Source organism: Temnothorax nylanderi, unplaced genomic scaffold (genome assembly GCF_030848795.1).
Source record: "Temnothorax nylanderi isolate EJ_2023f unplaced genomic scaffold, tnyl_v1.0 TNYL_tig0548_pilon, whole genome shotgun sequence".
Classification (NCBI taxonomy): domain Eukaryota; kingdom Metazoa; phylum Arthropoda; class Insecta; order Hymenoptera; family Formicidae; genus Temnothorax; species Temnothorax nylanderi.
Window position 1 is genome coordinate 36718 of NW_027249610.1, and position 24765 is coordinate 61482.

General features: G+C 46.9%; 3 protein-coding genes across 3 annotated transcripts; 1 reads left to right on the forward strand and 2 right to left on the reverse strand.

Moving 5' to 3' along the window:
• Positions 1–18708: 18708 nt before the first annotated feature.
• Positions 18709–20605, reverse strand: LOC139783834 (uncharacterized). The gene is made up of 4 exons (XM_071722988.1): positions 20440–20605; positions 19720–20274; positions 18896–19386; positions 18709–18729 (listed from the first exon to the last, which is right to left on the reverse strand). Exons 1-4 carry the CDS (start codon positions 20603–20605, stop codon positions 18709–18711), a joined length of 1233 nt encoding a protein of 410 aa, XP_071579089.1.
• On the forward strand, positions 20305–22986 carry LOC139783840 (uncharacterized). Its single transcript, XM_071722995.1, has 4 exons — positions 20305–21318; positions 21530–21743; positions 21962–22078; positions 22186–22986. Exons 1-4 carry the CDS (start codon positions 21124–21126, stop codon positions 22572–22574), a joined length of 915 nt encoding a protein of 304 aa, XP_071579096.1. The 5' UTR covers positions 20305–21123; the 3' UTR covers positions 22575–22986.
• Positions 22987–22997: 11 nt separating this feature from the next.
• On the reverse strand, positions 22998–24571 carry LOC139783839 (putative nuclease HARBI1). The gene is made up of 4 exons (XM_071722994.1): positions 24278–24571; positions 23872–24165; positions 23507–23715; positions 22998–23424 (listed from the first exon to the last, which is right to left on the reverse strand). The coding sequence occupies exons 1-4, from the start codon at positions 24566–24568 to the stop codon at positions 23115–23117; spliced, it is 1104 nt and encodes a 367-aa protein (XP_071579095.1). The 5' UTR covers positions 24569–24571; the 3' UTR covers positions 22998–23114.
• Positions 24572–24765: the final 194 nt, after the last annotated feature.

Below are 24765 nucleotides of genomic sequence, written 5' to 3' on the forward strand. Positions count from 1 at the left end.
AAACGGGGGTCCTCCTCCCCCTGCAAATTCGGAGGTAGAAGCCGGGCTGTGAGGTGTATCTGCAGTATGGCGGATCACTCTGCGGATAACTGGCGTGGCTGGACGGTGGGACGGTACGGCCTTGCGCGAGCAGTCCTTCCTCTCGCACCACGATGGTTACACCAGCCCCGTGCTCTGCGTTGGGAGCTAGGCCCTTCCCTTAGTCCATCGAGGGAATGTGAATCTGGCCTTTGAGAGCTAGTGCCCTGGAGCAATGCTCAGGGAGCAGGAGATGCTCTGGGAGCGAGAGCTCGGGGGAGCGGGTGCTTTCAAAGGCTAGAGGCTCAAGCGGGTTGACTGACCTTACTGCCAACACTGGCGTCCGCCTAGTGGGAGTCTGCCTCATCCCACTATAAACAATCGGAGGATAGAAAAACGTGAGGGTGGATGCTACTTCTGTGTGGCAGTCCACATTCGGTTTACCCCCCCCCCCCCGCCCGGTGGACATAGGGGGGGTCTGGGAAGGCAAATCCCAGATCGCTGGTATTCAAATCTATCGGCCACTCTCTACGGGGAGTGGTGCACTCTCTCGTGGTGAACCGCCTTGGCGCGGCGAGAGGGCTCCCCGTTTGGATCCGGCAGGTCATGTCCAGTGCCTTCTGTTGGTAGAGGCCACTGCGGTGACTCGTTGGTGAGGTGCGAGGTCTAAGAGTCCACCCTTCCTGCCGCCGGTCCACGGACCGGAGTGGCGGGAAAAATGGGAGCCCGGCGACTCCCTCAGGGACTGGCCTCCGGGCTGGTCCCAATCGCCGGTAGGGGAAGGCGACCCCGACTTCAAACGCCCGGTCGGCCGGGACCGTTAGGGAGGAGTTTACTCCTCCCGCCGGCCTAGGGAAAGGAAAACCCCGATAAAAAACCATGGGGTAGGGGTTATGGGAGGGAGTCCCCATTTCCCGAGGTGGGCAGGGATGCCGTCTCACCGAGGGAAATCGGGAAGGACCGCTCTTCCTTTTCCATTGCACGCCAGTGCTCCGGCAGGAGGGGAAGGGTGGGCAACCCTTTTCCATTCCGGCCCAAGACGTGGTCTTGGGCTGGGTGGAGGAGTGACCCACACCCGCGGCTGCACACCGGGGATGTGGTCCCACCCGCCTGGGCCGCTCGGACATATTCCAAGGTTGGAGCCAGGCGGCCTGGGAGGACAGACCCACCGAGCCGCTCGGACATATTCCGAGGTCGGGGCCGGTGGTGTCTGGCTGCCGGACGTATGGGCCGGCAGCGCGTAGGTAACTCCGGTGGTCGGGGATCGCATCCCTTCCGAATCCGGCCATCGGAGTAGGAGTGTCCGTCGTCGGGGCAGAGTTTACTCGCGCGGCGGCGGACGTGCTGGTCGCCGCGGCGGGCATGGCGATGGAGGGGGTGCGACCTCCTTCGCCCCAACCGTCCGTGGTGCCCCCCGCGTGGCAGCGCCCGCTACGGTGCCCCGGGGGTCGGAGCCCGGGGACCCCCGAAAGCCCGTGGGAGGGAGCTTGCTCCGCCCACGGGTGAGTAAGGGGCAGGAACTCAGTGCCCCCGATGTTACATTCCGGGGGCCCGAGGTATAGGCCATCCCCTCGGGGGAACTCGAGGTCCGGCCGGCCAGAAGTCCTGGTGGGTTGGTGAGGGCACGCCCTGGATGGCACAGCCGTAGCGGGTTGTGGATTACAAACAGAATAATGACGGACTCAAACTCAAACTATAACCATAACAAAGAGGGGGATGGCTTCGCGTGCAGTAGCCAAGAGGAGGTCGGTGCGCAAGGACGCAGCAACTTACCTGCGCCAAAGTGCATTAAGGAGAGAAGGAACAGGGCGGGGAGCGCCGGTTCCCTCTTTCAAAGAAACAGAGACGCATCTACGTCAAGGGACAGGTCGGGATCGACCAGTCGGGGCAGATCAAGGTCGACTCGAGGGAAGGAGTCACGGTCCTCGTGCGTGGACCAAATGGCTCCTATCTTTCGAAATAGATCAAGATCGATACATCGGAAGGCCAAAGAACTATCCGGGCATGACAGCGTGGACTCGGAAGTTGAAGTGCGCGATGACGTAATCGACGTAGATTCGCGGGACAACGTAATGGACACCGAAGCACGTGCACAGGGCGAAGACGGCAACGAGGAAGATGACGTTGCCTACGTCGACGCCAGAAACGACGACGGAAACGATGCTGACGGTGCAGAAAACGCCGAGGATTCCGGCGCGGACGACGTTCTCCTCAATAAGAGAGGAGACAAGAGAGGACGTCCTCCCGAATCGGCTGACTCTGTCCACAATCGGAGAGAGATAAGGGATGCCAAAAGGGAGCTCGAGAAGATAAACCGGGAGATCAGGGAGGCAAAAAATCCAGCAATTCCCCCGAACTTATCGATAAATCAAAGGAGGATGGAGGCCGAAGAAGCCGAAAGATTAAAGCAGGCCCCAACCGAAGAAATGCCGGGCCTGATCATTGAAGAGATTCGGTGTATCGATAAGGTCGCCGAAAGATCAAAGAATATCAATGGAAGGCTAAGGGGCGAACTGAACAACGCCCTGGCTACGATTTCCGCTGCCACTGGAGAGTTAACCCAGCGTATCAGAGACCCGCTGTCAGGTCTAGGTAGGGACGCGGGATCGAAGAGTTGAGACGCAGAGTCTCCGCCCAGGAGGTGGAGATTATCAGCTTGAGGTCACTTCGAGACCTGAACGCTCGACTGCAGCAGCAGTTGCAGAAGCAGCAAACGCGAATGCTGCAAATGCAACAACAGCTGCAACAAATGCAGGCTTAGAAGACTGCCCTACCCCCTAAGGAGGAAAGGTCGAGCAAAAGGACGAAGAGGAAGAGATACGTCGTGGAAAGCTCCAGCTCCGACGTGGAAGCGAACGCGGAAGCGGAGGTGGTGGAAGAAAGCACCTACAACGTCGTTATGGAGGAGGTCCGGAGAGAGGGAATGCCTCCGGTGATCAGGCCCCCTCTACAAGGGGTAGCCAAGGTCATAAAGGATGCTGTTGCCCCAGCGGGTGCAGCGGTCTCAAGTGGTACGGCCGGGCCTACGAATGAAGGCACGGTGGGAATGAAGGATAGGCTCTTCCAGTCCCTCTCACAGAGACTTGAGAGGTGGTTTGAGGGGTTGGCTGAGAAAATTGCCCCTACAAGTAAAACCCCGGTTAAACAGGGCGAAGATAGGGCGAAGATAAGGCGATTCCGACGCCTGCCAATTCCGCCCCCGGGAGGTCCGTCACGAAAAGCAGCAATGCCAGCGTAGGAAAAGGCAAGAAGGGCACGAAAAAAGCATCCGCGACTAATGTCAAGGATAGTGCGTCTTCAAGCACCAAAAGGGAGCCGAGTACCAACAGGAAGACTCAACCCGCCCTTCCCCCGGTAACCCTGGCTGCCACTGCGAACGCTGCGGAAACCCAAACGTGGGCGACCGTACTTAAGAAAGGGAAGAAAGTGGACACGGGCAAACCAACGCCCAAGCCCAAGCCCAAGGTTCCGGCACCTAACAACACGCCGTCCAAGGGCAAGGCGGGAGGCTCAACTGCCACTGCGTCACAGCCCAAAAAGGGCACAAAGAGGAAGGTTCCGCGTACCGCCGCCGTTACACTTACGTGTCCGGATGGCGAGTACGGCGAGCATATGAGTTTGGTGAGGCGGGTCATCAAATTGTCAGATTTGGGGATCGAGAAATCCCCAAATCTAAGAAAGACGACCACAGGGGCCTTGTGTCTGGAACTGTCGGGACAAGACAGCCAAGTCAAGGCGGATGCCCTGGCGAGCAGAATGGCGGAAGTGCTCGCTGGGAAAGAGGGAGTCCGGGTCGGTCGCCCGACTATGTCCGCCGAACTCCGGATCAGCGGGTTCGACGAATCCGTGACTGAGGAGGAGATTAGGAACACCCTGGCCGTAAAGGGAGACACCTATCCCTCCAGCATAGAGGTGGTGCCGATAAGACGGGCACCAAACGGTCTTTGCACCGCATGCGTGAAATGCCCACTTGTTACGGCGAATACGCTCACAAAAGAAAGTCGCATACTGATCGGCTGGGCGGGCACTAAAATCGAAAAGCGCCCGCTGCAGTGTTACAGGTGCCTGGAAAAAGGACACACCAGGGCCACCTGTAAGAGTGAAGTAGACCGCACCGGTAGTTGCTACCGGTGCGGCGAAACTGGCCACCAAGCCAGAACATGCGAGGCCCTGTTTAAATGTGCTGTCTGTGCTAGTCGGGGGCTACCGAGCAACCACCGGGTGGGTAGCAAATCATGCCCCGGTGGCAAGAAAGGTAAAGAAGGAGCAGCTCCCCCGAAAAACGGAGGGAAAGCGAGCCAAACAGCGGCAACCAGCACGAAAAGCGGTACTGCTAAAGGCGGAAAGGCGGCGTCGACCTTGGACGCGAAGAGCAAGGCGCCAGTGTCAACCTCGGGCTCAAAATCCAAGCCCAAGGTCGTTAAGTCGGAAAAGGTCGCTGGCTACAAGGTCGACGGCGACAAGGTCAGGCGCACTAAGGCCGCGAAACCCATAGCCGAAGTTATGGACGTAGATAAGGCCAGGGAGGAGTCAGAGGGACGGGTGGACCCCTCAACTGAGATCCAGAGGCTAGACGAGTCGATAGAGGTGGAAGCTGCAGCAGCAGAACCGACGAGGACTAGGGTGGAGGACCCTGTTGGGACGGAGTAAAATGTCCTTAAGGGTCCTACAGGCAAACTTGATCCACAGAGGGAGGCCAAAGATCTTTCGGACGACCAATTCGGCTTCCGTGCCAGAAGATCGACGGTCGACGCGATCAAACGCGTCTTCTCCCGCACGGAGGCCGATATTGAGGGGGAGAGAGTAGTGATGGGCATTTCATTTGACGTGCGGAATGCATTTAACTCTCTCCCCTGGCCGGTGTTAGGGGGGGGGGGCGTTGGAAAGATTAGAAGTCCCCCCTACTTAATTGAGGTCGTCCGGAACTACTTCCGGGAACGAGGTCTGATGTACACGGACCAGGACGGGGTCCTGAGGATCAGGATCGTGGAGTGCGGTGTTCCGCAGGGGTCAGTACTATGGAACCTGTTATGGATCATCGCGTACGATCTGGTCCTCAGGGTTGCCCTCCCCAACAATTGCTGGCTCTCGGGATATGCCGATGACATATACCTGAGGAGCCTCAGCGGAGAGGGCTGGCAGGAGCTAGCCAGGCTGGCGAACGTGGCAGCAGCATACGTGGTGCGCTTTATAAAGAGGCTGGGCTTAGAGGTGGCCCCTGCAAAAACGCAAGCGACATTGTTCTATGATCGCAAAGCGTGGGGGCCACCACCGGAGGGGCTCAGCCTCCGAGTAGAAGGAATAGAAGTCCCGATCACTCCTCATCTTAAGTACCTGGGAATGTGGTTGGACAGCCAACGGAGCTTCGGCAAGCACGTCGCCCGCGTGGCCCCCAAGGCAAAGAAGGTAGCCAATAATTTGGCTAGGCTACTGCCTAATATCGGCGGGGCCAGCGGGAGCGTGAGGCGTCTCTACGTGGCGACGGTCCACTTGGTGCTGCTTTATGCAGCACCGATATGGTGGGAAAAGGTGGGCAAGAATGCCCTCCTAAGTAGGCAAATGGCGGCGGCCCAGCGCATAATCGCAAACAGGGCCGCCAGAGCCTACAGGACCGTCTCGCACGTGGGGGCGACCACCCTCGCCGGAATTCCCCCGGTACACCGCGGAGTCGTATGCCGAAACGTATGCAACGGTAAAGGCGATCAGGGAAAGGCTGGGGGAGGTCCCGGCGAGGGCAAGGAGGGAGCTGAAGCTCCAAACCACAGAGACCCTCCTCCGCAAATGGAAGGAGTTTCTTGCGGACCCGCAGTTAGCGGGCAGGAGGGTACGAGAGGCTGTCCAGCCGGTACTTGAAAAGTGGGTGGAACGTAGAAGGAGGGGTATTACGTTCCACGCGGCACAGGTGATCACCGGGCACGGCTGCTTCGGTGATTACCTGTGCCGTATTGGGAAGGAGCGCACCACGCGCTGCCACCACTGCCCGGGGGAGGCAGACACGGCGCAACACACGCTGGAGCATTGTCCAGCGTGGGAAGAACAGCGCCGTGTCCTCCGGGCAGAGATCGGGGAGGATCTTTCCCTCCCAGCCGTCATTGCAGCGACGGTCGAGAGAGGGAGAGACGGTGATGATAAGTGGAGGGCGTTCGTCTCCTTCTGCGGCACCGTAATGTTGCAGAAGGAGGCGGACGAAAGGATTAAGAGGGGGGAAGTCCCCCCTCCAGCTGACAGCAGCGACGAGGACGATAACGGGGCACCGAGGCCGCAACATAGACCGCCGCCGGTTAGAAGGCGACGGCGCGGACCTCGCGTCGGTGCCCTCGCTGCGGACCTAGACGGGGCAAAGGACTAAGACAACAACCGGGGGGGGGGGCGTCACTTGCCAACGCGGGTGTCACTTTCCCCTCACCCCGCGCTGGCCCCATCCGGAAAGAATGGGGCGTCAGAACATAGAGAGTGGGAGCAGGGGGGGACAAGGGCGGCCGCAATAGGCGGTTTCTCCTCCCCCCCTCGTGCAGACGAGGGTCTGCATGCAGGAGGGGACGGGCGGCGGGGACCCGATTCTTAGGAACGGTCTCCCCGCCGTCCGTCAAGCCGACGTTAGCCGGCGTTCGTCGCGGTCCGAGGGGGGGGCTCGGGCGGACTCCCCATGGGGTCTCCGCCACAAGTGCCCCCCCCGGGCCGTAAGGGGTAGGGGCTGGGGCCTGGGGGTGGCGAGAAACGCTCCCGGGTCCTAGCCCCACCTGCCCTCTAAGTGGAGGCGCGAGAAGGGGAGGGGCCCAACACCCCTCCCCCCTTTTTTTAATTGCAGGGGAAATGCTTTACGCATACCCCAGCCCTAGGGGGATAGGGCCGGGGTTATGTGGAACTCTCCCATACGGGCCTACCCACTAAAACCCCTGCGGGTGTCCACTTGGCACTTAGCTGGAGGGTGCCCGGGAATCGCTAAGCAGCATGCTTCCGGGCACCCCCCGCGCAATTAATCCCTAAAGAGGAAGAGGAAGTATCCCAGTTGGGAAGTACCTCTCCCCCCAGTCCCAATTAATTTTTTTTTATTGGCGCATCCTTCCTACTCCCCGACGGGTCGGGGACACCACCTCTGTCTCTGTCGCCCAACTCCTGGGAGGCATCAGAGAGGTGGAGCCCTACCCCACTCCACATCCCCTCTCTCTCCCCGGCCGATGCCCGTGGCGCCACGTGCGCGGCGCTAACGCACGCACCACGGGCAACGGCCCTCCCCCATATCCGGATGCTGTCACGGGGGGTGGGGCGGGCAGGACTGATCGGGGGCCGCGCGCGGCTTTTAAACCCGGTTAAGCGCCCGCCCCACCTCCCCGTCATCCGCCCTCTCCGCGGCGCTGTAGCAGCGCCACGTAGTCGCGCAGATGCGCTGCGCGATCCGTGCGCGGTTTCCACGGGGGCCCCGGGCGGGCGCGGTTTGCGCCGCGCCCACCGCCCGGAGGTCTTCCGCCCCTTCTAATTAGTCCCGGGCGGGCGCGATTGTCATCACGCCCATCACCCGGAAGCCCCCCGCCTACCCTGTCGCCACTAAGAGGCGGTTGTGGGGGAGGCTGTAGCGGCGGCGGCTGGCGCCCAGCCGCGGGCACCTTCCCCCTGCGCTCCCGCTCGGCCTGCTCCTTCTGTGAGATGACGACCTCACAGAAAAAAGCAAAGGCCCTCCAGTTTGCCTCACCCCCCAGCATCGCTCTCACGATCGCCGGGAGAGAGAAGTCCTGCCCTATCTGGGCCTCAAGTGCCGCGCGCTCAGCTCCCCACGCCGGACACACGGCTAGCGTATGCTGGGCCGTGTCCAGCTCATCCCCGCAGTGCTGACACTGCGGGGTGGGGTCTCTCCGGATCCAACACAAGTAGTCACCGAAGCAACCATGCCCGGTGAACACCTGTGCCATCCGGCAGGAGACCCCCCCCTCGACCGCTCGAGCCACTCGCAAAGGAGCGGAGCGACCGCCCCCACTGTCCGATTGGACAGCCCTGGGGCGGCCAATTGCTCCGCCCACCTCGCGAGCATGGCCCGTTTGGCGGGTGCCTTTACCGCACCGCGCACGCTAGAGGCGAGCACGTCACCTCTACCCCTTGCCTCCGCATGGAGCTGGCGCATGCGCTCGTACACAAACGCGTACGATTCCGCGACCATCTCCAGAGGCGGAAGGCCCGCGAGGACCGTGGCCGCCTCGTACGACACGGTGCGGTAGCACCGCGCCACCCGAAGGGCCACCTTCCGCTGCACGCTGCGCAATTTCTTGCATAGCGTGCGATTGGCGGTGACCCTCCCCGCCCATATGGGCGCCTCATAGAGGGCGATGGAACTCACCACCCCCGCGAATAGTCGACGGGCGCGACCCCCCGGACCACCCACGTTGGACAGAAGCCTCCCCAGGGAGGCCGCAACCCCCTCGATGCGGGGAGCAAGACGAGCTATGTGCTCGCCGAAGCTCCATCCCCCATCTATGTTGAGGCCCAGGTACTTGACCTGGGCTCCAACCTCTACGGAGACGCCATCCACCACAACGGTGAATCCCTGAGGCGGTTTACGCCCGGAGCCGCCGCGGAGAAAGACCGCCTCCGTCTTCTGTGGAGCTACACGTAACCCCATAGCTCGGATGCGGCCCACCACACACGCGACCGCCACGTTTGCCGTTGCGCACGCGTCGCGCCAATCCCTGCCCGGGGCTATAATCATCGTATCGTCGGCGTAGCCGACGACCGAGCAGCCGGGTGGGAGTGGCGCCCTAAGTACGGCATCGTATGTAGCGTTCCACAGGTGGGGTCCCAACACGGACCCCTGTGGGACCCCGCACGTCAGCTTCCGCTCCTGGAGCTCTCCGTCCCGCCTGCCGAATACCACTGCACGACGGCCGAAGTACCGGGCGACGGTGGCGATGAGGTAGCAAGGCACATTGCCTCGCTCCAGCGCCTCTATTACCTTACCCCAGGGGAGAGAGTTAAATGCATTGGCGATGTCCAATGACACCGCAAGCACGACTCCCCCTTCCTGGGTCACCTCCTCGGAGAGCTCCCGGACGCGCGCGATCGCGTCGTCACCCCTCCCCTCACTCGCCCGGGGTGTGGGCGTACGGTCGGGGATCACCGTGCGCCCGCTGCTGCTAAACCAGCAACCCCGAAGGGGGATGTGGCGGGTAGGGCTGGTGTCACCTACCCGCCACAAGTTAGTTTAGCCCGGCAGGGCAAGGCGTGGGAAGGCTCATGGACAGATCAGTATGTTACCCGGGGCCTCCCCTACATAGCGCCGCGAGGGACACCCGGGGGAGTTTTAGCCGGTAAGAGTCCGGCATAACCGCCCGCCCCGCCCCGGGGGCGAGGGTATCCAATAAGGATTTCCCCCCGTCCAAAAAAAAGGGTCGCGATTAGAGCTCTCGGTCAGAAACGTGTTTTAAAATACACGGGTACACGTGACACGTGTAGTCGTACTACACGTTACACCTGACACGGATCACCGCGGGTACACGTGTACCCGTGTATTTAAATTACCCGCGTGTATGTTTGCGTTCGTGTGTCACGCAACATACTTTAACGTATTTATATTTATAAAATACGTGCAAATAATCCTATGTCTTAGCAAAATGTCGCTCTGGGCTGCTGAAGGCACTCTGATGATGTTTTTGAACGCTCTGTTCATTTTGTTATTCTTTTCTCGTTAGCGGTAATCTTCGTTTATCCATCGCAATGTGACTCGTTCGACAGTTTTCCGTATGTCAAAAAATATTTTTTCGCCTTGTGGTGTAGCTTGTAAATTACTTTTACGACAGTTAATTTTAATTAATATGAAGAAAAGTTGGGTATGGAAATATGCTCATCGAGAAGGAGACAAAGCACTTTGTGATTTGTGCACCGATGAAGCAAACAATGAGTTTTCCTGCCGCGGTGGTTCGACCGGGTCATTAAGCCGCCATTTGCAGGGTATTCATGGACTTACAAGTAACCAAGAAGACTCATCATCTACAAAGAGGAGGTGAGTATATTACGTTTTTAGATTTTGTAAAAAATAAAAAATATAAAAATATTTATTTTTAATGAGGAAATAATAGAGATTTAGGGTTTTGAAACGTAGACAAATAGATTTAAGTTTGATATTGCTATTAGCATGTAAAAGCGAGTGATAAGACATAGATATATAAAAAAATTCTCAATTTTGCTATATAATTTGTAAACTGCTCATAGACATGTGCAGCGGGTTTGATTGATTAACTTTTTTGAAGTACGGCATTAAACTATTTACTATTTTTCGCTATTTTTTGCTTTTTCTGCTTTATTCAGACATAAAAAAATTAGAAAAAAAATTATTTCTAATGTTTAAAATGTTTTTTTAAATTTTTATCTAAAGAGCACATTATTTTGTAACTTTCCGTATAGTAAAAATGATGTAGATACTATCTAAAATTAAAAATGGTACGAAAAAAATAAATTTTACCTATTTTTAAATTTATATTTAGTACTTGAATATCTCAACATTAATTTTAATTTACATATTTAATTTCATATTTGTTGGCGAATTTTATGTTTTCCGGGCGTAACTCCGGTTCGCCAATTGGCGTAAGATGCCGGGTCGACCCCGACAGGGATCCGACGTGCGGTTAGAATGAGACACTTGATTTGGGAGGAATGCACAAATATCATTTAATCGTCAGGTTAATACAAATGCTGGTTGACGCGCTCTCATTTGAGCACGACACTCGGCGCGCACGTGATTCGATGAGCGCTGGTCACGTGATACGAAAGTGTTCGTAGAGCGCGGAGGCGATGGCAATTAAGACGCGCAATGTAGCTTGCACGCGATGAACGCACTTGAGGCGTTATACAGCAGTCGCACTTGTTCGTAACACAAGACGCGAGAATGTTCACAAAAGTCGGCTCGATCACGATGATCGAGCGCACAATGGCGAGGCACGCAGGGTGACTTATACGCGAATGTTCACTGCTCGCGGAGGCGAGAGCGAATTGCAGCACGCACGAACGGCGCGATAATTAGCGGTGCTCTGACAGAGCAGTAAACTCGGATGCACGACGGTATTTTTGAGACCGCGTGAACCGGGGTACGTTAACGGAAGCACGACGGTATACGACCTCGTGAACCGGAGTACTTTTAGCTACTGACCGCGAACTCTCGTGTTTCGGGAGCTTTCCTTTGCGCGACGCGTATCGACCAATCACCTGCGTTTCCGGGATCATGCGATCACGGCATGACAGGATCGATACGTGCCGCGAGAGACTTCGCGGTGAGGGTTGACGGGGGGAGCGGCGCGAAATCCCTTCGTTCGGAGGGCGACTGACGGATGGCGTTACCGGTACGGTATTGATCCGTGATCGCGAGAAAATTACGGAACATAACCGCCCGCCGCGAATAACAATTCGCAACAATTCAATGCCGCCCGCCGTGACGAATTGTTGATCTCGAGCCGCTTGCCATGCGGAGCACTGCGAGTGCTGAAACAACTTAAACTAGAATGATCAATTTACATAAGACATGATACATAGGAATATTTACAAGTATTTACAAAGTTTTATTGTCGTATAGGCATCGTGGAATGTCACTCCGGAGTGTTTATATCGACCGGCAAAAATGATAGCTTGACCACGGCCCGTTTGTACGTGGATCGCGCTGTTTTAACCGAGACGACTCGCGTGAGTCCGTCGTCGCCGGGGTGACACTCGACGATTCTTCCCAATTCCCATCTGCTGGGAGAAGCGAGAGGATTTCGCAGAAGTACTAAGCGTCCGACTCGAGCTAGATTCTGAATTTGACGCCACTTGGGGCGTTGCTGCAATGTATGCAGATAGTCATTTGACCAAAGCTTCCAAAAGCTGTCGCGCATCTGTGTAAGTAGCTGCCACCGAGTGAGACGCGTTTCCTTTTCCTCAAGCAACGAGGGGGTGGGAGCGCTTGTCAGCGCCGATCCTATCAAGAAATGACTCGGTGTCACTGAATTATAATCATCGAAATTGTCTGAACCGGGAGCGATCGGTCGCGAGTTCAAACACGCTTCGATTTTACATAGGAGCGTGCTTAGCTCCTCGAATGTCAGCGTGTGCGCCCCGATGACGCGTTTCATGTGAAACTTGACGCTGCGGACGCACGCTTCCCAAAGACCGCCGAAATGCGGCGCGGACGGAGGAATGAAGTTCCACCGAACGCCTTGGGTTGCTAGGCTACTTTGAAAATTCGAATCGCGAATGGCTTCACCCCATGTGACGGAGATTTCGCGTTGAGCGCCGTGGAAAGTCGTAGCGTTGTCCGAATACATATCACTGGGAACGCCGCGACGTGCACAAAATCGATCGAATGCAGCGATAAACGCGGGAGTCGTACAATCGCCAACCAACTCCAGATGAGTAGCTTTGACGGTCATGCAGACGAACACCGCGATGTACGCCTTTCTTGATGTGTGTCCTCGACCGGGAGTAGATCTGACCTGTATTGGTCCGGCATAATCTATCCCGCAGTGTAGGAACGCGCGAGGCGTCGACGTGACGCGACACGAGGGCAGGTCGCCCATTAACTCGTGCGCGGCTTTGGCGCTTTCACGAGCGCATCTGACACATTTATGGAGAACAGCTCGTATCGTTTGACGCGCGCGCAAGATCCAGTAGTGTTCACGAAGCAGGTGCAACGTGAATTGCGGCCCAGCGTGGAGGGCACGGATATGAGTTTCGCGTATTAGCGCGGTAACTAACGGGTGTGCAGCGAGCACGACCGGGTGTTTCTTGTCGTCCGGAAACGCAGAATTGCGGAGGCGGCCTCCGACGCGAATAAGTCCGTTTTTATCGAGAAACGGGTTTAACGGTAGCAGTTTACTGCTGTTCGAAATTCGATTTAATGACTCTAATTGAGCGTATTCCACGGGGAATAACATTTGTTGCACTTTCTTGAGCCAGAATTCGCGCGCGAGATTAATTTCTTCCGGAAGAAGTAATATCGACGCGGGTTTTGCGGTCGCATTGACGGAATTTGAGCAACTCATTTCGCGAGCGCGGCGAGCGAATCGCATTAAGGCCTATCTACATAGGACGCAGAACGCGAGTCGCAGCCCGGTCGCAGGTCGCAAGACAGACGCAGCGTGACGTATTTCCGGCTGCAGGCTGCAATACGCAAGACGCACAGAAGTTGGGCGAACTTTAACTTTCGCGTCTTGCGTCGAAGCGATCAGCCAATCAGCGTATCGTCACAGTATATATCGTGTTATAACGCGGCAACTCAGTACATCGTACATCGTAGTGTTTCGGCGAGACGAGAGACGAGGTGATTTCTCTGTAATAATGACATATAAGTGGGATTCCGCGGCAACGCGGGAGTTAATTCATAAAGTAGAAAGAAATCCCGGTTTGTACGCTAAAAGTGCCAAAGTATACAAAAACCAAGAACAAAAAAACTTGGCATGGACAGAGTTGGGAAAAACTTTTCGTCCTCCTTGTTCTGGTAAGTGAATTTATAAGATTTCAATTAATTTATAAGATTCTAATAAATATTTATTACAATCATTTATTTTATTCAGAGCTTCAAAAATATTGGTGAAATTATAGGTTAAGTTGTTAATCTCTGATCTATATGTAAACAATAATTTATCCTATATATTTTTTATTTAGGAGAAGAAGCAGCAAGAAAATTTAAGTCACTGAGAGATATTTTTTGTAAAGAAAGGAGGAAAATCATTAATATGCAACCTAGATCTGGTGCTGGTGCTACAACTCAATATAAACCCACATGGGATTATTATTCAGATCTACTCTTTTTAGTAGATCATATTGAGCCAAGAAAGTAAGTTCGTCTTTCTCTGTTTCTTTAAAGTATATATTTCATTTATATTTGAAGTTTGTGTTATTTTGTAAAAATATTTTTTTATTTTAGGACTTGCTCAAACATTGTATCATCAAAAACTTCTGTCAATATGCAGAGTTTATCTGAATGTGATGAGGAAAAGGAGAACAAAATATTATATATCACGAAAGTGGGCACAAACAATGAGAATGATGAAATGACAACTAATGTCTCTGAACTGACTTCTATAATTGTGGAAGACATGGAAGAACCACTTCATTCAACTGATAAATATGATGTGATCATCGATGCAGGAGATATAATTAACGAAGATTCAGTAGCGGAGTCTTCAGGTAACAAAAAAGTGTTCTTTAATTTTCGGTTATATATATCTATATCTATTTTATTTTAAATGAACAAAGTGCTAATAAATATAAGTATAAAAACTGTTAAAACATTTATTCTAATTCAAGTTATAAATTTCAAATAATTATTAAATTTGTCTTTCTTTTCTTTATAATTCTAGTGACAAGTAATAGTGGATATGATTCTAGCTCACTGTCATGTATAAGGAAAAAGGTGACATTGAAACGTGAGAACAAGGTACCTCCCAGCGATATCATGCGAAAAAAGAAAAAGAATGAGTCATTGGACTCAATAACAGATAGTATTGACGCCTTTAAGAACATAGCCAATAATTGTATGTCAGAGCTATGTCAAGACAAAGAGAAAGGAACTACTGACTTGGATACATTCAAAGTTGCACTACAATTTATTCCTGCAGATTCTAAATTACCATTCATGATAGACGTACTGCGTATTAGTGATATATATCGAAAAAACAAACGACCATTAATATCTGAAATTGATGATTAATTTTATTCAACTTTGAATGTGTCCATGTCACTTCCTTTCTCTTTGTCTTTTATTTTAGTCTAAAAGTTGCATCGATACAAAGTACTTTGAGCAAAGTTTTTTATTTCTCAATACAAAGTACTTTGAGCAAAGTTTTTTATTTCTCAATAAATTTCTAGTCGTTTTGAGAGAGAGAGAGGGAGAGAGAGAGAGAGAGGGGGAGGGAGGGAGGGGGAGAGAGAGAGAGGGGGGGAGGGCGAGAGAGAGAGAGAGAGAGAGAGAGAGAGAGAGAGAGAGAGAGAGAGAGAGAGAGAGAGAGAGAGAGAGAGAGAGAGAGAGAGAGAGAGAGAGAGAGAGAGAGAGAGAGAGAGAGAGAGAGAGAGAGAGAGAGAGAGAGAGAGAGAGAGAGACTGAATACCTTGAAAGAGATTTATACGATTTAAAAAACAGTTTTTGTTTACAACAGTATCTTACATAGCACATAAATATTTTAACGCGTTATTATCACTTAAACTTCACAGAGAGTTATTGTTACACTTTGCATGTAACGCTGCTCATATTTTATGCCAGTGCCACCGATTTTTATGTTATCACTTATCACTGTTGGATATCTACAGTGACATTCATTTATTTAAATGGCATATATAAGAGTTCTTTTAAGGACAAATAACATATTACAATTCAAAGTGTTCACGTTATGTGTTGTTTTTCAAGTTTCCATATAATATATTTTGAAGTTCAAGATTTTTAAGTTAAATATTATTTTAAGTTTAATATGTAAGTATCAATGACGTATATACATAGACCAAGCATTTCTATACTTCTGCTATAGCAGGGAGCTAAAGCCTGCAGATGTTGGCAGTTTAAGATAGAGCGAGATAGTTCAACTTCCAACTTTACTCTACGAATGAAATGCTTGGTCTATGCATATACGTCATTGGAAAGTGTTTTATTTTACGTTAAAAAGAGTGGGCAATATTTTTCTTTAATATGTAATGGATGACGCTATAAATGTGCAATAAATGTTCAAAAATATCAGCTGTTAAATAACCTGCGGTTCCTTAATACTCAAGTTAAATCCTACAACAACCATTGTATTTAATATTTTACATTACCGCAGCCATGTGTCCTGTTATATCTATAATCGCTGTATCTACAATCCTGTGCTCGATGCAATCGATTCTACAAGTGAATAATGTGCTCTAGGATTTTTGGATTATAAATATAAGCAGACATTTCGGAGTGTCGGACTCCGCTTTTGGAGTTTGTTTCGTGAAGACACATCGCGATTCATAGATGTTTATATAATTTTCTTTGCGTTCCTTAAGTTTCTTTCGTTACATTTATTAAACGTTAAGTTTAGTTAATTCGTGTGTGTCATTTCGCACGCGATACGTTTTCTTTGGCATAAAACACAGCATTTAGTTTGTATCGGTCGTAGAATTACGCATATCAGTTATAAACAAAGACTTTGGTAGATAACTACATACTGATTATGATAATACACGCGCTCTGGCCCAAAGACTCTAATGTGGTCTGAAACTAGCGAATGGGTTCTTTCCGCTGTATAGATAATCTACCTCCTTATCCATTATTGCGTTCATTTTGTTTGTCCCCTCCTCAAAGTCCCGTAGCGTAAAAAACGTTAAGACGGACGGACAATTCTGCTTTGCTACCGCATGTATGGACGACGCCGATATTTTCTTATTAGACTCAAGTTCATGTTCCTCAATACTCAAATTAAATCCTACAATCAAGTCCGGTTTTACGAATGACGGACTGCGCACATAGTTCTCGTATGACACATTGTGGTACTCAAAAAACAAACTTTTGTTCTTAAGCAATAAACAGTTATTACAAGCGCGTGACGGATCGAATTTATCTTTTAATCCCGGGCCTGTCATAACCACGACTGACATCACGGTTTCCATTAACTGCGGCAAAACTCGCCACGGCAAGAAGGTGGTTTCTTCGGCGTAATTTGCCCTACAACATGAATGACTAAATCTTTGCCTTTTGGAACATAGTTCAACAATCGCATAGCATAAAACAACGTCAAGGGACGTGTCAGATATTGTGAGTATTCGGCTGCCAAAAAATCGTACGGCATCTCCGAATCAGTCTAAATATTCCCTAAAGCGTTTACAAAGTCTTTCATGTTCTGAAATGTACTCGCGTCCGAAACGCGTTTCAAGTCAGAAAGCAGCTCCAGAGGACTATTAAACTTTGTTATATCTAATAAGTCTGAACGAAGACCTAGTTCCAGGGGAGCACAGATGACCGCTTGCTTCGTGATGCGTTATTATTCAAACACCATGCAAGCTTTTCTAGTCCGCTATTAGCTTAGTTCTGGTATCTGCGTGAGGCTGAAGCCTGCAACAAATAAACGTAGTCGTTAGATAAAATCTCGAGTGCTTTTCGAATCGCAAAATCGCACATTTCTTTATTCGACCTACATAAGATTTATATTACTCTGGCAAATTAATATTTATTCCTCTAAAAGTATAATTATATTGCCATGGTGCCTGTGCTTCTCCAATAGGTGAGACGAAGTAGTCTTTTAAAATATTACGTTGTTCCGTTGCTCTTCGTGATGCATTATTGCTTCCCAAACGCGTTATATCGGCAAGAACACCATGATCTCTTCTTATGTTACGCCATTCTCCATTTTCTTTATCCATGCTATCCACAAAATTAGGAGGACAATATAATCGCGCATTAGGCATACTCATTTCTTCGTCTGTGATCATTATATAATTGTGTAAACATACTAAAGCTTTGGTAATAGCAATAGCATTTTCAGGATTTACACATATAGTATTCAAAAGAATTTGCCATCTTGCTGTTAAAATTCCAAATGAATTTTCAATTACTCGTCTTGCACGACTCAGACGATAGTTAAAAATACGTTGTGCATCTGTTAGTCTGTCTCTTGGATATGGGCGTAACATATATAACTTTAGAGGAAACGCCTCATCGCCCACAAAAGCATAATGTGTTGTAATATCTGTATTTGGCAAATTTTTTGGAGGAGGTATATCAACCAATCCTTCTTCCAAAACTTTGGCAAAATCGGAGTTATTCCATACACTTGCATCACTAAGTGAACCTTAACATAAATATATAAAAAATTATAGTAAATATAAAAATATAGTAAATATAATATACTAAATATAATAAAAAATAGTAAATATAAAAATAGTAAATATAAAAAAGGCTAACTATGTTAATATTTTATTATTTTCTCACCATATTGTCTAATATCTACCCACGTGAAACGATATTTGGCATCACAAGCAGCGAGAAGAACTATACTAAAATATTTCTTATAATTGAAATATAAGGATCCGGAGTTGATGGGTGCTTTAATCCGAATATGTTTGCCGTCAACAGCACCAAGTAAATTTGGAAACTGCCATTCCTCTTCGTATTCCTTAGCTATACGTTCCCACTCATTTTTCCTCAGTGCTGGTAAATAAGTTGGCTGAAGAACTTGCCAAATAGCATCACAAACTTCAGGAATTATTTTATAAATGGTTGAACGTCCAATACGAAAATCCCATGCTTGAGTTCGCAAGCTAGAACCATGAGCAAGATATCTGTCAAATAAAATAAGAATTTAGTCTTCGTGCAATTTAGTCTTTATCAGGATGCTTTCCTCTCTTTCTCGTGGTGCACGTAATCAGTAATAAGGAATACAATACAACACTTACGATAAAGTAATGGCTACACGTAATTCAACTGGCAGGCTGGGGCGAATAGATCTTTTCGTAAGGAGAGGACGCACAAGATCACATAACTTATTAAATTGACTTGGCACCATTCTTGTAAATTCGAAGAATTCTTCGTGATCTTCCTCTTGCATATAGGAAAAGAGATTACGAAAATGACCCAAATCATCACGTGGACGATTTATAGGTCGAACCCACCATCTTCTCCTCGAACGATTCAATATACCAAATCGTAATAATTCGGCAGACAGATTACTTAAACTTGCACACAGTAATAGTAGTAATTTACGTCTCCGTGTACTCATCTTTCTTTGCTCAAAAAAACAATTGTTGCCTCTGAAAGAGAGGTTATGATATTAGGAGAGACCAGATATAAAAGTAACGCGGGATATGTTCTATATTATATATCTATATTATCTATATTTTATATATTGCTCACACAACATAGCCAAGAATGTATGTACCTAATATTATAATACTCTATTTTTCTCAGGAAAAGTACTCGCTGCGTATCTATGTAGACTACGTAGACGCAAAAATCTTGCGACCTGCGTTTATTTCTTGCGACCTGCGACTTGCGACTTGCGTTCTGCGTCTTATGTAGATAGGCCTTTACATAAGCGGTGACGCGCACCAGCTTGTTCCACGAGGAGAATTTGTCTCCGAGCTCCCATCGTTGGCAAGGGTGCACCAGGTGCACGGAAACGTGCGCTCGCTCTTCCGGTAGCGATTCTTGCAAATTTGATTGAGGCTCGGAGGGCCATTGATCTGCCGATAATTTGAGCCAGTCAGGCCCTGTCCACCATAGAGATTGCTGAATCAGATTTTCCGGTTTGACGCCCCGCGAAACGAGATCGGCAGGGTTTTGCTGTGATGGCACGTGATGCCATTCGACGTTTGGCAGGAGGGTCTGAACCTCATGCACCCGATTCGCGACGAACATTTTCCAACGTGAGGGTGGTTGCGAGAGCCAGGCTTTAGTGACCTTTGAATCTGTCCAACAATGGTAGATCTAAATAGCCATCGTGAGCGCGGATCGCACGGCGGCGATTGACCGCGCGAGCAGAACCGCGGCGAGCAACTCTAAACGAGGAATACTCATGGGCTTGAGCGGAGCTACTTTCGACTTCGATAGAAGTAGCGTAATTTCGACTGTTCCGTCAAGATGCGTAACTTTTAAATAAACAACCGCTCCGTATGCGGAGGCGGAGGCGTCGGCAAACCCATGAATCTCCGCGGTGAGTGTATCGGAACCGTAACCGGTCCAACGCGGAATGACGATTTGTCGCAGTATAGGTAATCGAGTATAGTAATCTCTCCACTTACGGAGAAGATCATCAGGGATTACATCGTCCCATTTACAGCGAAGAAGCCAGAGCTGCTGCATCATGATTTTTGCGGTGATGACCACTGGGGCCATCCACCCAAGAGGATCAAAAATTCGAGCGATTGTCGAAAGAATTGAGCGCTTCGTGTCGGGAACCGACTCTGCAAGCGTGACGTCAAATTGAAAGACGTCCGTGTGAGGATGCCACTTGATACCCAGTATCTTGAGACGCTCGTCAGATTCGAGCGTTTTTGCGGAAGCAAGGCCATGATCCTGCGGATCGATGCCTTCGAGCAATACGGGATTGTTACTCGCCCATTTTCGGAGGTGAAATCCTGCTCGTTTCAAGAGAGAAATCAGTTGATCTCGCGTCTGAAGCGCGAGCGGTATGTCATCGGCGCCAAACACAGCGTCGTCGACGTACGTGTGAAGCCGTAATACCGGAACTGCCAAAGGGAAATCAGCGCCTTCGTCTTCGGCAACTTGCTCGACCACGCGAAGAGCGACGTTTGGCGCGTTTGCATTACCGTAAGTGACGGTAAGCAATAAGTATGCTATTAAGGGCCCGTTTGGCGTGGGTCGCCATAAGATCCTTTAATAATTTACATCGCTTTTGTAGACAAGAATCTGGCGATACATTTTGGCGATGTCGGCGGTGAAGACGAACCGAAATTGACGCCATCGCAAAAGAATGAAAGATAATTCGGGTTGTAATTTACGGCCGATCATTAGATGGTCGTTCAACGAGAGACCATTGGAAGTCGGTTGAGAGGCGTTGAAGACAACGCGCAAACGAGTTGTTGCGCTATGCTCGCGGACAACTGCATGATGCGGTATATACACTACTTGACCATCAGGGGGGTCATCGAGAGGTGCCTTGGTCATGTGGCCAAGACGTTCATATTCCGCCAAGAAGTCGTGGGCCCGTATTCATAGTCGAACCTCAAGTCGGCACTTAAGACGATCTTGACCAAGGCAGTCTTATCCAATCCAGACCGTCTTGATGTTAGCAGATTTCATAGTCGTGAAATAAGATTATCTTCACGAAGAAGATTTCGCTCAAGGTAATCTTATTTGATTTGAGATCGTACGATCGTACTTGGCGAAGACCGTACTTAAGACAATGCTTATTCTCGATCGGCTGTTTCCGTACTATTTCTGTTGGTTCCTCCAATAAGAATGTCGAATCTTTTATAAAGTGTGTGCACATCTTGTACATCATTAACCAAGACCGTGCCAGGCGGCGCAGTTTGATTATCATTTTGTGTTTAGTCGTAGCTGTTGTCCAGTAATTCTTGAAGTTATAAGTCTATTATAAGTAAGTTATAAGTAAACGATTATTTGTGATAATTATTTATTTTAAGATTTTTTAATCTTAACCATTCTACAATTTTATTTGTAGAATGGCTTCTAAAGAAAAAAGTAGCAAAAGCAAACATTACACATCTATGGAAAAGAAAGTATTTATACAAATACTTGATAAATACAAACATATAATAGAATTAAAGAAAAATGACGGCCCAACATTGAAAGATAAGGACGTTGCATGGGGCGAAATATGCAATGAATTTAATCAATCAACATTAATTTGTCACGAGGTAAGCACTGCCTAAAGAGAAAAAGTAATGATTAATCATTGGTAAACTAATTTCTTTGTCCAGCTGATAGTGCTTAGCATCTAAAGTCGAGTTTATGATTTTAATGACTGTAGCTTTATTATTATTTTTTTTTTGGTGTTGTTTCTCTCGGTACATACAATTTTATGTGAAATAAAATATATAGTTGATCTTTAAATAATTTTGATAACAGAGAACTGTTCAGCAATTAAAGAAACTGTGGGCAAATCTAAAGCAATGTCAACGAGAAGCATTAACAAAGGAGAAACAATCACTTATGGCAACGGGTGGAGGACCACAGGAGGCAAAAACAGAAGTTGATCCTGATATTGCCAACATTGCACCCCATTTGATGAAAACCGCACCAGTATTATTTTCATCTAATATGACGGAAGAAGAAATTAATGGTATATTATATATTAATTAACTGTTAGACTTTTAGACTTTAGAATAAAGTTTTCGTATATTTTTTAAGAATATTTTTTAACTCTTATACTACAGGTCACCAAAAGTAAGACATTGTCGTATGTACCGTATGTTAAAGTTAATGCTAAGCTGTCTCAGCAACACATGCTTTTGATATATCAAACATGAATATGAACTTTCATTATTTCGTGCATTTCAGATAAACGTGAGTTTGTATTTGATATCATGTCTGACGAAGGTGTAGAAGTATTATTTAATAATGAAAAGGAACATGTGATAAACATAGATGATATAGAAAGCACTACTGTTTCGCAAGGTATTATTTTAAAAAATTTTTATTATATATTTATCCATTAAAGCGTATTTCTTTGACTACGACAAGTACAAAATACAATTGCAACACTATCTTTTTATGTTTTGTAGACACAGTTACTATTGCAGAAGGTTGTAATAAAGAACTGATGACATCACACAGTACAGATATGTTAAAAGTACATTTAAATAATGATATGAAAAAACCACGTGTTTTTAAACGAAAGAGAAAAGATTTGCTGGAAGTATCAAATGAAGAAGAGGAATTACGAATACAAAGATTAAAAAATATTATAAAACAAGAAGAAACATTAGCAAACATTAAGTTAAAACACGAAGAAAAAATAACACTTATGAAAGAAGAGCATTTAAAATTATTTAACGATTTGCAATTAAACCATTTAAAAGAAATACAAAAAATAGAAATAGGAATAAAGAAATCAAAGCTCAAAAGTACCGAATTAGATAAGGAAAATATGGACTTATCCGTAAAAAAATAAATTATACTGCTATAAGAAAAGACAGTCCCTGTTAATGTTAATGTTAGAATGTTAAAGCCTGAACACAGACTTTTGCATTTATGTTATGCAAAAGTCTGTGCTCCCCACTTTAGTCAGTTGCGTGTAATAAAGTACAACCATGTACAAATTATATACATTTTATTTTATTTTTATTTTCTTTTGTTTAATTTTATTTTGCTCTAAATATTAGTATTATGTACTAATATGTAATTACTAATGTAACGTTTTTTTTTTATATTAACAATGTAAGTATGTAATGAAATGTTCTTTCTACAATTAAAAAATATGACGATATTCAATATAACATTGTAATGATATTATGTAATGTTTTGTTTTTTATTTAAAAATAATATTACGTTTATATGGTACAAAAATAAAGTATGTTTTAAATAATACAATAAATTGTATTCATATTTTATGCATCTTTTATTTAACTTATTTTATATGCAGCAACACATGTTCATACAAATATATTTTACAAAATATTTACAAATATATTTTGCAAAATTATTGTCGAAGTCAAACATTTAATCTGAACATTCGTTCGATAATAGCATTTCGCACAAGAAAGCCGTCTCCTGGTTGCCAGTGAGGTGGAAGTGGCGGAACTTCGTCATCTTGATTTATATTTTCTACTTCTTCTTCTTCTACTTCCATAATATCATTATATATTAGCGAGAGATTGTGAAGGACAGCGCATGCTATAACAATTGTTGTAGATGTTATTAATTTTGTTTGAAGACCTCTTGATAAGCAAGGGAATCTACGTTTCCAAATTCCAAAGACCCTTTCGACGATTCTTCGTGTTTTCCCATGAATTATATTATAACTGTAACAAAAATACAATCAATTATATATATTTGTACTAGTATTATTATTGCTAGAATTGTAATTTTAAATTATATGTATACCTTTCTTTTTCATCACTGATAGGATTATTAATTGGTGTCAATAAAAATGGTAAAGAAGGGTAACCACCATCTCCGACTAGCATCCCGTCTAATTCACGTTGTCTGTATCGCATGTATATACGTGAATTTTGAAATATACGACTATCATGCTCACTTCCTGGCCATTCTGGAACTATATCTAAAAACTCAGTATGTGGGCCAACAACAGCCTGCAAAATATATATTAACTAAATTTTAATAAAATATTAATTTAAAAAATGTTATATATAAAAAATATAATATATATGAATATAATTCCAAGGAGAACAAAAAAATGTCTAATTTTCATTACTTTAAAATTAAATTAAAACTGTTAAAATACTTACTTGAACATTTAACGAAAAATATCCTTTTCGATTTCTAAATATTTCATCAATGGCTTGAAATCTGGTATGTGTCAGTCGAATATGCGTGCAATCGATTGCTCCACTGATAGAAGGTAAACCTATAGCTCCAACACGTCCAAGCTCTTCAAATAAACGTTTATTTTCAATCCTTTTTACAGCTGATAGTGGCATCTTGATGTATACATTAATATGACTGGCTAACAGAGTTGACACTCGAAAAATAATTCTTGAGATTGTAGGTTGCGATACTTTTATTACATCTCCCATGACAAGCTATAAAAATATATATTTATACATATTTACATATTTTTACCTTATATAAAAGATTTTTAATATTTATATAATTGTGAATTTAATTAAACTGTAACACAATTTCATTACTAACCTGAAAACTTGCTGTTGCATAAAATCGTAAAGAAATTAATAATTGAAAAACTGGTGTTATTGGTAAACCACGATTGTTAATTTTTGAAAGTCCTTCTTCTATTAACGGTAAAATACCAAACATAATTGAATTTTTTGCAAAACGGAATCTTTTTTTGAATTCCGATTCATTATAAAACTCGAAAGGATTTTCACCATCGCGGATATATCGTTTCGGAACACGAATTTGCACTTCTTCATCTTCGCTTGACAAATTAATGTCCTCTATTTCACTAATATTTATCATATCCATTATGTACACATCTATTCTGACACTGCAAGAGCTTGCTTAAGTCACCTTCCAACTTGACTTGGCGAAGATCGTCTTATTTAACAACATATATGTCAAATAAGATGATCTTAAATGACTATGAATTCATAACTAATAAGATAGTCTTAAGTATATGCTTATGTAAAATAAGATGTGTTTATGAATCATGTCAAGACGTT